We start from the raw sequence: 15,657 nt of genomic DNA on the forward strand, positions 1-15,657 counted from the left end.
ACACACACACACACACACACACACACACTCACCACAGACATATTGGCAAGCGGTCTCCTCAAGTGCAGCTGTTACCCAGAATCCTCCTTGTTAATCTCTTCTTTATTTTATTGCTGTCAAAATTCAATTAACACTTTTCCAGCGTGTGTGTGAGAGGGGGGGGGGGGGGCGTTGATATGCAGTGTTAATGGGGGGGGGGGGGGGGTGCTTCCAAAAACAACTCATCAAGTCGGCTGGATGTGTATTGGCTGCAGTTAGAGGTGTGTGTGTGTGTGTGTGTGTGTGTGTGTGTGTGTGTGTGTGTGTGTGTGTGTGTGTGTGTGTGTGTGTGTGTGTGTGTGTGTGTGTGTGTGTGTGTGTGTGTGTGTGTGTGTGTGTGTGTGTGTGTGGACAGCACAATAATTGCATTGTATATAGTCATAGCACATCATAGTAGCCTACATATGTATAGCATAGTATAGTATATATGTATAGTTAATATGTATAGTGTCATTATATAGATATGTTCTAGTTACGTTCTTAGCTTACGCATGTTTCATGATAAATGCATTTTATATATGTGATGTATTCCCATACTTTTGTTTCTGCCTAATGTAAGTCACTCTGGATTACATCACTGAGGATACGTCTCAGTTGCATCCATGCGACATATTTTCGTTCTGATACTTGATTGATTGATTGAACACTTTATTAACGGTTTGCAAAAACTCGCACAGGAAAATACAGTTCAATACGAGGTCTGCTGATTGGATTAAACGCCCAAGAAAGCACGATGGCTTGTTTCCATCGGGGAGCTTATAATTCTAGTCCGCGTTATCATCATCGTCATATCCGCTGGAATGCCTACTGAGTGGCAAAAAAAATCTACTTTCTGGCCTCGACAGCCCATACATCCAAACAGAAAAGTCATATGATTGCATTAAATAACGTTAAACTAACTTTGCCACTCAATTTTCCACCCCTTTATGCATGCGCATACCCTGTATTGATCCAAACATAGATAGATAGATAGATAGATAGATAGATAGATAGATAGATAGATGAATGAACACAATGAACCTAGATGTCTGTTTATATAAAATGCTATCTAAATTAAACTACTCAACATTAATTGTGCTCAAGAATACAGACCTCTAAGTAACAAAGAATATGGACTGAACTAGTTGTGGTTCCTTGTCTCTTCCAGGAGACCCTCGGTGGGGTCAGCAGGGTCAGCCATGGGCAGTAAGACCCTCCCCGCTCCGGTCCCTGTCCACCCCTCCCTGCAGCTGGCCAACTACTCCTCCCTGCTGCAGAGCTCTGCCACGGGGCTGCAGCTCCCTGGCGGAGGGGGCACGGACACACACTTCCCAGGTGGGCACGCACGCACGCACGCACGCACGCACGCACGCACGCACGCACGCACGCACGCGCACTTGCCACGTATAGGGTGGATTCATACGACTAAAACTATGGCGAAAAAATGCTCATCGACTACCTTTTTTCACTGACAAAAACAGAATAAAAACTAAGCTATGATGACTAAAACTAAGACATATTTATTGACAATTCGTCAACAAATTAATATTAGACTAACATGTTAGGGAGGGAACAGTGGAGAAGAGATCCAGTAGAACTAAAAGACTAAGTCATTTTATGTTTGGTAATTCATTGGGCTCTGAAAGTTGCAGATCTGCAAAGCTTGGCTATTTTTTCAGCATGCAACCAAGTGTAAAGTCAGCCATTATGATCCCATCAAGGTACCACACAAAAATACATCTCAGTCCAACTCAACTGTAGATTTACTCGACTATAAAATCGTATGATATTTAGTCCACATACACTGAAACATTCCAGATGTCTGTTAACGTGACTAAAACTAAATAAACCTGAGTCAAAAGACCATGAACTGAAACTAATCTAATCAAAAGATGTTCTGTGCAAATCGACACTACTTCCCAGGAGGCAGTGGTGTAAAGTATATGTACTCAAGTACTGTCTGTACTTAAGTACAATTTTGAGGTATTTTTTACTTTGCTTGAGTATTTCCAATTTCCAGTACTTTTACTTCTACTCCACTACATCTTAGAGGCAAATATTGTACTTTTACTTTAGTCGACAACTTTAGTTACTTTGTAGATTTTTATTATTATTACAAAACATACAGTAACAACGTTATCGCCCTATATAAATTTCGCCCATTTGAAAATAGCCGATCTTCAAGTTCACAGTGCGTCGCATCGCGAGCTTGTAGATCGGCTATTTTCAAAAGCTTTTAATCTTTTTAACTCTAAATGGGACATTCTGCATAGTGAGTATACTTTCTACTTTTGGTACTTCAAGTACATAATTTGATACAAATACTTTTGTACGTTTTACTCAAGTAAAATGTTGAATTCCCAGACTTGTACATGATGTAACGGAGCGTATATAGTTCTACATATATAAATAATACTTGTTACTCTTCCCAGCAGGTATCTACAGCTTCAGCGCGCTCCACGCCATCCACCTGCACCAGTGGACGCTGGGATACCCTCCCCTGGCGGCCGCGCTGCCGCGATGCACGATCTCCAAACTGCCCGCAGGTGCGCTTCACACACGGGACCAATAATCCTTATAGCGTTTATCGCGATGAAATTAAATACAAACGCCAAAAACACAATAATCTCATCGCATGAGGGATCCTGTCCCCCGTCCTCGTCAGGTGAAAAGAAGCAGCTTGGACTCTTCATGCATGAAAGGAAGCATGAGGTCAGCCCATCCGTTGCTCTCCCCAGGTTGGCAGAGGGAGTGTAGCGCCCAGGATAATTAGATAATTGACACTTTGTGAAAGAAACATTCATGGGTTGCAAAAATTGTGGGATAAAAAAAAGAGAAAGGAGATGTAAAGAGCATATTTGGTAAGCTCTTATTTCGCTGCACACAAATCGATTCGCCAAAAATAGCAGAACTAACGTTCCCCACAGAATAATAGGGATGCAGGAGGCTTCAAGTGCTTAATCAAAAGTGTGGGCATTTTAAGTTTTAAGCATATTTAGATTATCGCGATAATATCGTCAACCAATCAAAGTTCTTTTTTTGCCACAGTAATGGTGACCATTCCTTCCTATATATATGAGAATGAACTTCCCATCGCAATCAGAACTGCAGACTCACTCCCAATCTCCTGCCGTAAAAAAACCTCACCTTTAGCCCGTAGCACTTGGTCCCTAATTGACCCTAAGTGGTCCCTAATTGGCTCTTGATGGTGACATAATTAAGATATGTTTCAATGTTATTGGCTGTTGACGGTGACGTATAACTAGGGTACGTGTCAAGGTTGGTATAAGGTCAATAACGGGTTGTTGTAATGTCTATTACAACAGCAGTTGTAATAGACATTAGTTAGTTGCAGTAGGACTTGCGCGCTCTGCTTGCGCACAAGTAGGCCATGCATGGCCTACTTGTGTGCAAGGCGTACGTTTGCACCTCTAGTTGCACCTCTAGTTTGCACCTCTGCATTTCTAGTTGTAATTATAATGGTCCATCTCTGTCCCGCAGGCTTCAGCTCCATGGCCTCCATCCCCCTCTTCCCTCACCACCTGCTGCAGCCCAGTAAGCAGCAGCAGGACCTGGCCGCTACGCTGCTGCATCACCACCAGCAGCACCTCCACCATGGCTCCAAGAACAAGCCACGCTTCGACTTCGCCAACCTGGCGGCCGCGGCCACCCAGGTAGGGATCATGAAGAATTACATGTCGCAATTATTGTGGCAAAAAATATATATATATCGTTATTATCGTTGACCACTTGAACTCCCAGCATCCCTATATTCTGAGGCGACGTTGTTGGCAACTCGTTGTGAGCTTGTAGATCTGCTATTATTTATATCCATATCATGATATCATGATAACAAACATTACATCTGTCTTTATTGTCCACGGTGTTTTCTTAAACAAGCATTGTTGAAAAACAAACATTATAAAGCTGTATATAGGAGGGGCTAGCGCCCCTCAAAATATATAAATATCGGATCGGGAGAAATCGGTATCGGCACATGCTCGAGATCAAATCGAAAATCGAAATCGGATTGGGAGCAAAAGAAAACATGATCGGGACGTCCTTAACTCATTTTGGGCGGGAACCCCTTTTGTTGTTTTAAAGCATTCTGTTCTACTTTAGCTATTGAAAAAAAGCAGATCTACAAGCTCATAGCGCGCCACCAAGTGGCGTGCTACGAGCTTGTAGGTCTGCTATTTTTGAAAAATCGAAGAACGACTGACATAGAAACATAGCTTTTTCAGAAAACTGTCAGGATGTAGAAGACATTTTTAGAATGTGATCTCAGGTCAAAATGGGTTAATAATAACGATTATGGTCCCGTCCGTCCCCGTTCGCCCACAGGAGGACCCTCTGAAGGCCGAGGACCTGAGCATGTCGACGGGGGCCGGGGCGACGCTCCGTGGCCCGCCTGGTGGTGGCGGCGCCATCCTCGGAGGCGGGGTAGGGGGAGGCCTGGGCTGCCTCCTGGACGCGGCCGCCAAGCAGCTCGCCACGGCGGTGGGGTCGCCGGAGCGCGGCCACGTCAAGCCCAGCCGCGGCCGGCTGCCCTCCAAGACCAAGAAGGAGTTTGTGTGCAAGTTCTGCGGACGCCACTTCACCAAGTCCTACAACCTGCTGATCCACGAGCGCACGCACACGGACGAGAGGCCGTACACCTGCGACATCTGCCACAAGGCCTTCCGGCGGCAGGACCACCTCCGAGACCACAGGTAATAATAATAATAATAATAATAATTGTGATAATAATAATAATAAAACTGTATTTGTATAGCACCTTTCATGACATAGAATGCAGCTCAAAGTACTTTACAGAGCAATGGAGAAAGAAAGAAAAAAAGCAAGGCATAAAACATTAAAAATAATATGCAATACAGTGAGGACATGAATAACAAAAATGTAAAAGATCAATTAAAAACAGTGTAGAAGTCTTGAGCTGTGCTTTAAAAATGTCTACAGAGGCTGCCTGTCGAAGGTACAGTGGGAGTTTGTTCCTCTCCGTCGGCCCGTAGAAGCAAAAAGCTGCTTCCCCGTGTTTTTTTAGTTTCCATTTATTTAGGCACAGCGAGCAGGCCAGCAGTGGAAGACCTGAGGGGGACGTGAGGAGGAGGGGGGGGGCGGGGGGTGAGGAGGAGGGGGGGGGGGGGGGGGGGGGGGGGTGAGGAGGAGGGGGGGGGGGGCGGGACGCACGGCACTTATATCAGTGGTTACCAACATGTTTCATGTCAAGGACCCCCAAATGGACACTCATTAGCCCACGGACCCCCGTTAGAGACCCTGCAGCTCTAACAGTGATTTTCAACCGTTTTAATTTCAAGGACTCCCATGTTTGACCTGAATCAGGCTACGGCCCCCCTGTTTAATGGCATTTCTATCTCTGGGACCCCAATTTTTATTGTAAAAATCAATGCTATTTTAACTCTCTGAGTTATAGGACCATAAGGGAACATTTGCTTCCAAACTATCGTTTAGCTGGGGACGTACAGGGGATCGACAGGTTGTGAGCTGGGGATGTACAGGGGATCGACAGGTTGTGAGCTGGGGATGTACAGGGGATCGACAGGTTGTGAGCAGGGATGTACAGGGGATCGACAGGTTGTGATCTGGGGACGTACAGGGGATCGACAGGTTGTGGATGTACAGGGGATCGACAGGTTGTGGATCAGGTGGGGATGTACAGGGGATCGACAGGTTGTGGATGTACAGGGGATCGACAGGTTGTGAGCTGGGGATGTACAGGGGATCGACAGGTTGTGAGCTGGGGATGTACAGGGGATCGACAGGTTGTGAGCTGGGGACGTACAGGGGATCGACAGGTTGTGAGCTGGGGATGTACAGGGGATCGACAGGTTGTGAGCTGGGGATGTACAGGGGATCGACAGGTTGTGAGCTGGGGATGTACAGGGGATCGACAGGTTGTGAGCAGGGATGTACAGGGGATCGACAGGTTGTGGATCAGGTGGGGATGTACAGGGGATCGACAGGTTGTGGATCAGGTGGGGATGTACAGGGGATCGACAGGTTGTGGATGTACAGGGGATCGACAGGTTGTGGATGTACAGGGGATCGACAGGTTGTGAGCTTGTGGATCGGCTATTTGAACTATTTTAAAAGGTTTTTCAAAATAGTAAAAAAATGGCAAATAAGTTTAGGGATAAGAGGTAAGGGGGTGGTGCAAGATATAGCCCAAAGTATAAATAGGGTTAAAGTGGGTCTCATGCTATGGGCTTATTGTCTTATTTCTGTTTTCCTTACTTTTGTGTGACACTGTTGTATTAATTAATTGAATTGAATTGAAAAACAAACAAAAAAACAACAGCATAATGCTCTAAAGATGGAACTAACTCCGGTCAAATATCACAATTAAAATGGTCTATTAAAGTAATGACATTGTTCACAACATTATGTTGCGATAGCAGCGATTGAGCGTTTGTTCAATGACTCAGCATGTGTCATGTGGACAACGTTTCATAAGAAGACACAATGACAAGGCACTTTTCTTCTGGCTGGGTGTCTGCTGCTGACTCATGGCCATGTTGTGACCTGATGTGGTGTTGTTCCAGAGCCTTAGATATAGTCTAGACAGAGTTACGAAAACTCTGTTCGCTTCATGGGGCTTCAGTCCAATGGCGGCTGTTCTATTGAGCGTGGGGACAACCAACTGGGACAAGTCCTGGACCGGAAGTAGGCAGAAATGCATTGGACTCACTGGGCAACAGCCCAGCTTTAATGATCTTAAATCCCTTTATTTTAAATTGTTTTGTAGTAATCGTACAACATAAACATTAAAGCGACTTTAGTTAATAATAATAATAAAACTTTATTTGTATAGCACCTTTCATGACATGAAATGCAGCTCAAAGTGCTTTACTCAATGGAGAAAAAAAGAAAAGAAAGGCATAAACATTAAAAAAACAAGAGCAGTAATGCAATACAGTGAGGACATGAATAACAAAAAATTAAAAGATCAATTCAAAGCAAGGTTGTAGAAGTGGGTCTTGAGCTGCGCTTTAAAAATGTCTACAGAGGCTGCCTGTCGAAGGTACAGTGGGAGTTTGTTCCACGCCGTCGGCCCGTAGAAGCAAAAAGCTGCTTCACCGTATTTTTTAGTTGCCATTTTAGGCAAAGTGAGCAGGCCAGCAGTGGAAGACCTTAGGGGGCGGTTTGGGACATATTTAGGCAGGCAGTCATGTAGGTAGGAAGGTGCGACATCATTGAGAGCTTTATAAACAAGTACAAGAATTTTAAAATCAATCCTAAAAACAACCGGAAGCCAGTGCAGTGAAGCTAAAACTGGAGTAATATGTTCTCTCATCTTAGTTTTAGTTAAAACTCTGGCTGCTGCATTTTGGACAAGTTGTAATCTGTCAGTTGTTTTCTGAGGCAGTCCAGAAAAAAGTGCATTGCAGTAATCAAGCCGAGAAAAAACAAAGGCGTGGATTAGCGTTTTGCATCGTCCAATGACAAATAGGCTCTGATTCGTGCAATATTTCTAAGGTGAAAAAAGGCAATCTTGGTAACATGATTAATGTGTGAATTAAAATTCAATTCAGAATCAATAATGACCCCCAAGTTCTTTACTGTACTGTTACTTTCTACAGTCAGTTGTCACTGTACAATACTTTAAAACAGTTGTCATGTTGCACAAATAGCTCTTATTTGCGCCGCCCTCGTTGAAAACAATGTATTTCCAACTCCAGCTTGTCTCAGTTCAGGCTGCATGAACAGCGCTCCAGCGCTCGGTTTCTGCCCCCTCTATATCGTAACCCTTCTATTAGATGACTCTGTGTTGTTCTAGGCCGCAAAACAATCCACGTAAAACGTGTCTCATCACGGCATGTTGTCAGCTTGCTATTTTCAGCGCTGTCAAGGACAGTGCTTAATCGATTATGAATAATCAGTTTGAAGGGAGACCCGAAAAAACTGTTGCTTTTATAGTTGACTGTGCAGCATAGGTTCAGATTACTTACAGCCCATGTCTTGGCTCAGTCTTTAAGGTATAGCTCTCTACCGCATCGATGTCAGTGGCGGTAACGTCCGTTTCCCAACACTTACAGAGAGCTTTCGACTGTCGGATAGCAGCAGGGGGCTTGTTGTTGGAAAAGACATCAAACCAGAGGCATTTTTTTCCTTCTTTTAGCACCATAGTAGCCGTCTGTCGGTGCCGCCTCCTCTCAGGTGCATTCAGACACTTTTGTTCACACCTTCCAAATGACTGATCTCCCGACATCATTGGACCGGCAGTCTGTATACAGTGATCAGTCTGTTTGGTGGACAGCTATACCTTCTTTCAGTCTGTATACAGTGATCTGTAGCAGTCTGTTTGGTGGACAGCTATACCTTCTTTCAGTCTGTATACAGTGATCTGTAGCAGTCTGTTTGGTGGACAGCTATACCTTCTTTCAGTCTGTATACAGTGATCTGTAGTAGTCTGTTTGGTGGACAGCTATACCTTCTTTCAGTCTGTATACAGTGATCTGTAGTAGTCTGTTTGGTGGACAGCTATACCTTCTTTCAGTCTGTATACAGTGATCTGTAGTAGTCTGTTTGGTGGACAGCTATACCTTCAGTCTGTATACAGTGATCTGTAGTAGTCTGTTTGGTGGACAGCTATACCTTCTTTCAGTCTGTATACAGTGATCTGTAGCAGTCTGTAGTAGTGATCTGTAGTAGTGATCTGTAGTAGTGATCTGTAGTAGTGATCTGTAGTAGTGATCTGTATACAGTGATCTGTAGAGTCTGTTTGGTGGACAGCTATACCTTCTTTCAGTCTGTATACAGTGATCTGTAGCAGTCTGTTTGGTGGACAGCTATACCTTCTTTCAGTCTGTATACAGTGATCTGTAGAGTCTGTTTGGAGGACAGCTATACCTTCTTTCAGTCTGTATACAGTGATCTGTAGCAGTCTGTTTGGTGGACAGCTATACCTTCTTTCAGTATCCATTAAAACAGTCCCTAAATTTAAGACAAAACGGACTAAAGAACTCTTTTGTATATCAGTATGTTCCGCTTATGAACCGAAATCGTTAAACCAGAGGATTATGTTCTTGTTCTTTTCTGTTTTTGTGATCCCCCCCCCCCCCCCCCCCCCCCGTAATGTCTATCGTTTGGTCTTGCAATTTATTGTGTCTATGTCTTGTCTGTATCTTGAACGGTGATGTCTTGGACATTTCGTATCGTATTCGTATTGTAATACATTATTCTGGCGGGCGAACGTTAGACTAAAATAGCCGATCTACAACAACCATACACTGTACACACATCTCCAACTCGTGCTCTTGTAGATCGGCTATTTTCGGCGTAGAGATACTCAGTGTAAAAGGGGAAGCGGGAGGGCGCCTAGTACACAGCCCTGTGGGACTCCTGTCTGCTAAGTATAGGCTTTAAAAAGGTTCAGTGTGACGTGTGCTATTATTGTTAGAAGTGTTATTCTTAACCCATTACAGCCGGGAAAGCATCCGAGTCATTTGAGATTTGAACAATTTTAACCATTAATTTTTTACTATGGCTATTCAAAAATTGCAGAATTTTTGAAAAATCGTGGAAATGTGTGCAAGTCTTTGAATGACAGTGAAAAGTTAAAATGTTTAACTCAAATCGTTGCTTCTGGGAGGGTCCCTGCAACAACATATTTTGAGATGGGGGTCAACTGGCAAATCCATCTAAATGTGGGGGTCCTTGACATGGAAAGGTTTAAGAACCACTGGCATAGAAACATACTTTAGTTTTCTTCAGAAAACTGTTAAGATTTATGTTATACATTAGCTATTGAAAAAGTGCTGTGCCACAAGCTTGTAGATCTGCTATTTTTGAAAAATCGTGAAAATGTGGTGCAAATCTTTGAATATATATTCTTTCACAGCACACGTTTCTAACTCAAATATTTGCTTCTGGGGGGTCCCTGGAACAACATATTTTCAGATGTGGGTCCGCGGCCAATTACATATAATTCCTGGGGGTCCCTGACATGAAATACTTTGAGAACCAACCACTCATACAGAAACATAGGATTAGGTCTGCTATTTTTGAAAAATCGTGAAAATGTGCCTCAAACCTTTGAATATATATTATTACAGAGTGAACATTTTAACTCAAATCTTTGCTTCTGGGGGTCCCTGGAACAACATATTTTCAGATTACATATAATTTTTGGGGTCCTTGACATGAAATATTGAGCACCACAGAAACATAAGGTTTTTTCAGAAAACTCTCAGGATTTTGAAGACATTTTCAAAAATTTCGACATTAGGTCTAAATGTGTTAAAAGACTGACTGTTTATGTTCTTTGTGTCTCAGGTACATCCACTCCAAAGAGAAGCCATTTAAATGCCAGGAGTGCGGGAAGGGCTTCTGTCAGTCAAGGACTCTGGCCGTGCACAAAACGTTACACATGCAAGTCAAGGAAATAAAGCCGCCCAAGATCAAGTGATCCTTTTTTTTTGACAATGGAAGCGGGGACAGGGACCGCTGCCCTGGAATCCCCACCGTCCCCAAAGCCAAACAATGAGACAAAAAGACTGATTTTTCTCTGTCTCTCTCTCTCGCTGTCTCTCTCTTTGGTTTTGTTTTCGTTATGTTTTCTTTTTTTTCTTCATCTCAACTAGCAGGAAAAGCGTATCTCCTTGCCAATTATTGCATAGCAAATGGAAACACATGTGAGAGAAAATAAGGCCTGTACGTTGCCCAACATACACCCCATACGTCAGCCCAACATACACCCCATACGTCAGCCCAACATGCACCCCTTGTTCTGTACGTTGTGTCAGCCCAACATAAGGCCTGTACGTTGAGTCAGCCCAACAGAGAAAATAAGGCCTGTACGTTGAGTCAGCCCAACATGCACCCCTTGTTCTGTACGTTGTGTCAGCCCAACATAAGGCCTGTACGTTGAGTCAGCCCAACAGAGAAAATAAGGCCTGTACGTTGAGTCAGCCCAACATGCACCCCTTGTTCTGTACGTTGTGTCAGCCCAACATAAGGCCTGTACGTTGAGTCAGCCCAACATAAGGCCTGTACGTTGAGTCAGCCCAACATAAGGCCTGTACGTTGAGTCAGCCCAACATAAGGCCTGTACGTTGAGTCAGCCCAACATGCACCCCTTGTTCTGTACGTTGTGTCAGCCCAACATAAGGCCTGTACGTTGAGTCAGCCCAACATAAGGCCTGTACGTTGAGTCAGCCCAACATAAGGCCTGTACGTTGTGTCAGCCCAACATAAGGCCTGTACGTTGAGTCAGCCCAACATGCACCCCTTGTTCTGTACGTTGTGTCAGCCCAACATAAGGCCTGTACGTTGTGTCAGCCCAACATAAGGCCTGTACGTTGAGTCAGCCCAACATAAGGCCTGTACGTTGAGTCAGCCCAACATAAGGCCTGTACGTTGAGTCAGCCCAACATAAGGCCTGTACGTTGTGTCAGCCCAACATAAGGCCTGTACGTTGAGTCAGCCCAACATAAGGCCTGTACGTTGAGTCAGCCCAACATAAGGCCTGTACGTTGTGTCAGCCCAACATAAGGCCTGTACGTTGAGTCAGCCCAACATAAGGCCTGTACGTTGAGTCAGCCCAACATAAGGCCTGTACGTTGTGTCAGCCCAACATAAGGCCTGTACGTTGAGTCAGCCCAACATAAGGCCTGTACGTTGAGTCAGCCCAACATAAGGCCTGTACGTTGAGTCAGCCCAACATAAGGCCTGTACGTTGAGTCAGCCCAACATAAGGCCTGTACGTTGAGTCAGCCCAACATAAGGCCTGTACGTTGTGTCAGCCCAACATAAGGCCTGTACGTTGTGTCAGCCCAACATAAGGCCTGTACGTTGCCCAACATACACCCCATACGTCAGCCCAACATGCACCCCTTGTTCTTCAATTCCTGGATTCATAACCCTTTAGTTTTCTCCAATATTTATGAAGTGTACTTTTTTATTGGTTTTTCAGTCTTAAAGGAGCACTTCGGGCCATTTTCAACATGATCTTCATATAACTTGTCCGTGAGTAATAATGAAAACGGCCCCTTTTGTCGTCTTCTCACTCTGCGCTCTCATTGGTGGACTATATGGACGTTTGGGAAGCCGCAGCTACCAGTGACATCATCGATGGGGATTCCAACAGTGGTGGAAAAAGTACTAACATTTTTACAAATGTACTTTAAGTACCAAAAGTAGTCATTATGCCAGAATTAATGTCGTGTTTCAAGTTTTCAAATGGCAGGAATGTATGTGTATGTGTTTCTTAATAATAATCAAAATCTACGAAGTAACTAGCAACTAAAGTTCGCCAATTATTGTAGTGGTGTAAAAAGTACAATACTGTAAAGTTATCACGGTAAAATGGAAGCTCCTATTCTTGCATTAATACAAAAAAATGCAAGAAAGGAAAAAGGTTCCGACGGTTTGATGTATTTGTACTTGAGTATGTCAAATATTCAGTACTTTTACTTCATTTACTCCACTACAATTATTCGAAAACTATACTTTGTAGATTATTTATTTATTATTATTACAAAACATATACAGTAACCACTGCAGCGCTATATACATTTGGGCCATTTGAATATAGCAGATCTACAAGATCACAATTGTGAGCTTGTAGATTGGGTATTTTGTACACATTTTGACCTTTTGAAATGGGACATTCCGACTGCAATATGAGTACGTTTTTACTTTTAGTACATTTTGTTGCCGATACTTTTGTACTTTTACTCGAGTACATTTGGAATATGGGACTTCTACTTGTAACGGAGTACATCTACATTGCCGTATTGATACTTTGACATAAAAGTAAAAGATTTGAGTACTTTTGTCCACATTCCAGGACCAAAGCATGAAGATAAATAATATGGCTGATGTGCTCCTAATATAAAATAAGTCTTTTAACGGAGAAAGAAGTCGATGCTTTTTATTTCAACGGACGGAACGTTCTATGGACGGATGGGATGTGAGACTGACAGCTGCTCCTCGTTCCAGATACTTTGACATCGTATAACCGAAGCATTTAATCCAGACACTGTTGAAAGGGATGCGCCAAATCCTGTGTTGGGCCGGCGGTTCATTTAATCCAGACGCTGTTGAAAGGGATGCGCCAAATCCTGTGTCGGGCCGGCGGTTCCCGATATGACCCTTATCATGGATCAAAGGCCCACTTGGAAAATAAATCTCAAGAAATGCAACGCGACCCAAACATGACATGTTTACTTTAATGATCAATCAAATCAATCAATCAATCAAACAAATGAATCAATCAACCGATCAATCGATTGGGTTCCAGTGGGCTTGGATCAAATGGAACAAAACATAGTATATTTTAAAAGTTCCACACGATGAAATGTAAAAATTTCAAAGGTTTTATACATAGTATATATTTTTTAAATAGTAATGTTGTGTTATCGATAAAATCGTAGTGTTTTGCCACTTATCTGGGGACCTACTTGCAATAACCTCACTCGATTCTTGGGACCACAGGTTTTTGGGGAATCGCAGTCTTATGCAATTTTCTTTATTTTCTTTTAGTTTTTTTTTTTTTTTTTAAACAACTGAAAAGATCAAGGAAGCCATATTCAATAATTATAGCCCTATCCTCCTCCTCTATGAACTCCTCCTCCTCCTCCTCCTCCCCCCCTCCTCCTCCTCCTCCCCCTCCTCCTCCTCCTCCTCTATGAACTCCTCCTCCTCCTCTTCCTCCTCCTCCTCCTCTATGAACTCCTCCTCCTCCTCTTCCTCCTCCTCCTCTATGAACTCTCCTCCTCCTCTATGAACTCCTCCTCCTCCCCCCCTCCTCCTCATCCTCCTCCCCCCCTCCTCCTCCTCCTCCTCCTCCTCTATGAACTCACATTCCAATGGTATTTTTGTACAGATTATTTTTGTCTTAATTGTATTTTTGCACTTTAACCTGATTTTGTTGATTATATGTACCTATATCACTGGATTCCTTAAACTTATTTTCAAGATGAATAGTCGTTTTCTAAATAAATAAAAACAAATATTTTACTGTATTCCCTCAGTTGTCAAGTCTCTATGAGATTGTTTCATTTTTGTGGGTATAGAGAGAGTATGCACATGCATGATTTTCCCATCAGGACACGCCCCCCCTCATCTAGACTGAGTGGCAACACATTGAGCAGCATGGAGTGTTGGAGTTTGGAAGCGCTCGTTGGAAATCACTCAACCGTCCTGCGTACCACCTGTTTCTAAATGTCACATAATGCAGGAGGCAGCAAAATGTTGTGCTATTGAAAACAAGCACTTCCAAACTCTGACACTTAGAAAGATAATCAAATGCAGGGCATTTCTTGACAGAAAGTAGCTCATAACGTTTCTATGGTGGATTTTCATGAAACAAAAACCTTGCAGATAGAAAGAGGATAATTCAAGCTTTTCGTACAGCTGCAATGTTGGTGAGTTTAACATTGTTTAGTGCAATCAGACAGGACTTTTCTGTTTGGATGAATGGGCTGTCAAGGCCAGAAAGTCGTGTTTTGCCACTCAGTGGGCGTTCCCGCATAACTTCCAGGTATGATGATGTCACGCGCATGCCCTCTATAGCTTCACTTCACTTCACTTCACTATTGTCCGATGTTCACTTATTTGCCGATGTCCCGATAGATAGTGGGATTAGCACATTATGCCCAATTCTATTGTGATTCCCTCACTGGATGCATTCATAAATGTAAGGTTTTCCAAGTAAAAATAAACATTATCATAAATGCAGGAGACATATCTACAGTTGATTTAGGCGACTAAAATGTATTTGACTGTAATGTAATGATTTGTAATGTAATGTGATGATTTTACACTTGCTGAAAATAGCCGATCACAATGCGTTGCGAGCTTGTAGATCTGCTATTTTCAACATGCAACCAATAGTGTAAAATTACTTATACTAGATCTCTTGTCCACTATAGTCCCTTCCTAACATTTTAGTTTAGTTTTTATTTGTTGACGAAATTGTCAATATATTTAGTCTTAGTTTTAGTCATCATAGCTTATAGTTTTCATTTAGTTTCCATTTAGTGTTCGTCAGTGAAAAAATCACACCCGTGTGAACTGAGTGGTGTAAGGTCTTATATAGACTGATCAGCTGTGGTCTGACGTAATGTCAGTGACGCAATGTCTCATTCCGGCCAATCACAATGCACCATGCTCATTTTTTGTGCACAGACAGACAGACAGACAGACAGACTAACAAAGCCAGTTGTAGGAGTGGTTTACACCACTCAAAAAGGTAGTCGACGAACATTTTTCGTCTTAGTTTTAGTCGACCAAATCAACACTGCTCTGATACGGCCCGGGTATCGCATATAGCCGGGTGGGGCATGGATCTCCATCTTCCATCGTTCCTGACATGGTGCTCTACAGCCGGGCACCGCTCGAGTTTCTTTTTAAGTGGTGCAACCACTTCCTTAAGTGACTGTGTGTGGGTGGGTGGCTGACTGACTGGGTGGCTGACTGACTGGGTGGCTGGGTGGCTGGGTGGGTGGGTGGGTGGCTGGCTGACTGGGTGGGTGGGTGGCTGGGTGGGTCTGAGCACGAAAACAGCATGGTTGTTTTTCACCACCTGTGCGCAACCTAACACACACACAAACACACGCACATATTCACTGTATATGGTGATTTCGGGTGTGCCAGTATAGTACAGTGACAGTA

General features: G+C 43.4%; 1 protein-coding gene across 1 annotated transcript; it reads left to right on the forward strand.

Moving 5' to 3' along the window:
• Positions 1-1,217: 1,217 nt before the first annotated feature.
• osr1 (odd-skipped related transcription factor 1) lies at positions 1,218-10,660 on the forward strand (the record flags this gene model as incomplete). The annotated part of the gene is made up of 5 exons (XM_079527641.1): positions 1,218-1,353; positions 2,454-2,564; positions 3,520-3,692; positions 4,363-4,730; positions 10,315-10,660. 5 exons carry the CDS (start codon positions 1,218-1,220, stop codon positions 10,445-10,447), a joined length of 921 nt encoding a protein of 306 aa, XP_079383767.1. The 3' UTR covers positions 10,448-10,660.
• Between the last annotated feature and the right edge of the window lie 4,997 nt (positions 10,661-15,657).

The sequence above is a fragment of the Electrona antarctica genome, assembly GCF_951216825.1.
Source record: "Electrona antarctica genome assembly, chromosome: 18".
NCBI classification, from domain to species: Eukaryota; Metazoa; Chordata; class Actinopteri; order Myctophiformes; family Myctophidae; genus Electrona; species Electrona antarctica.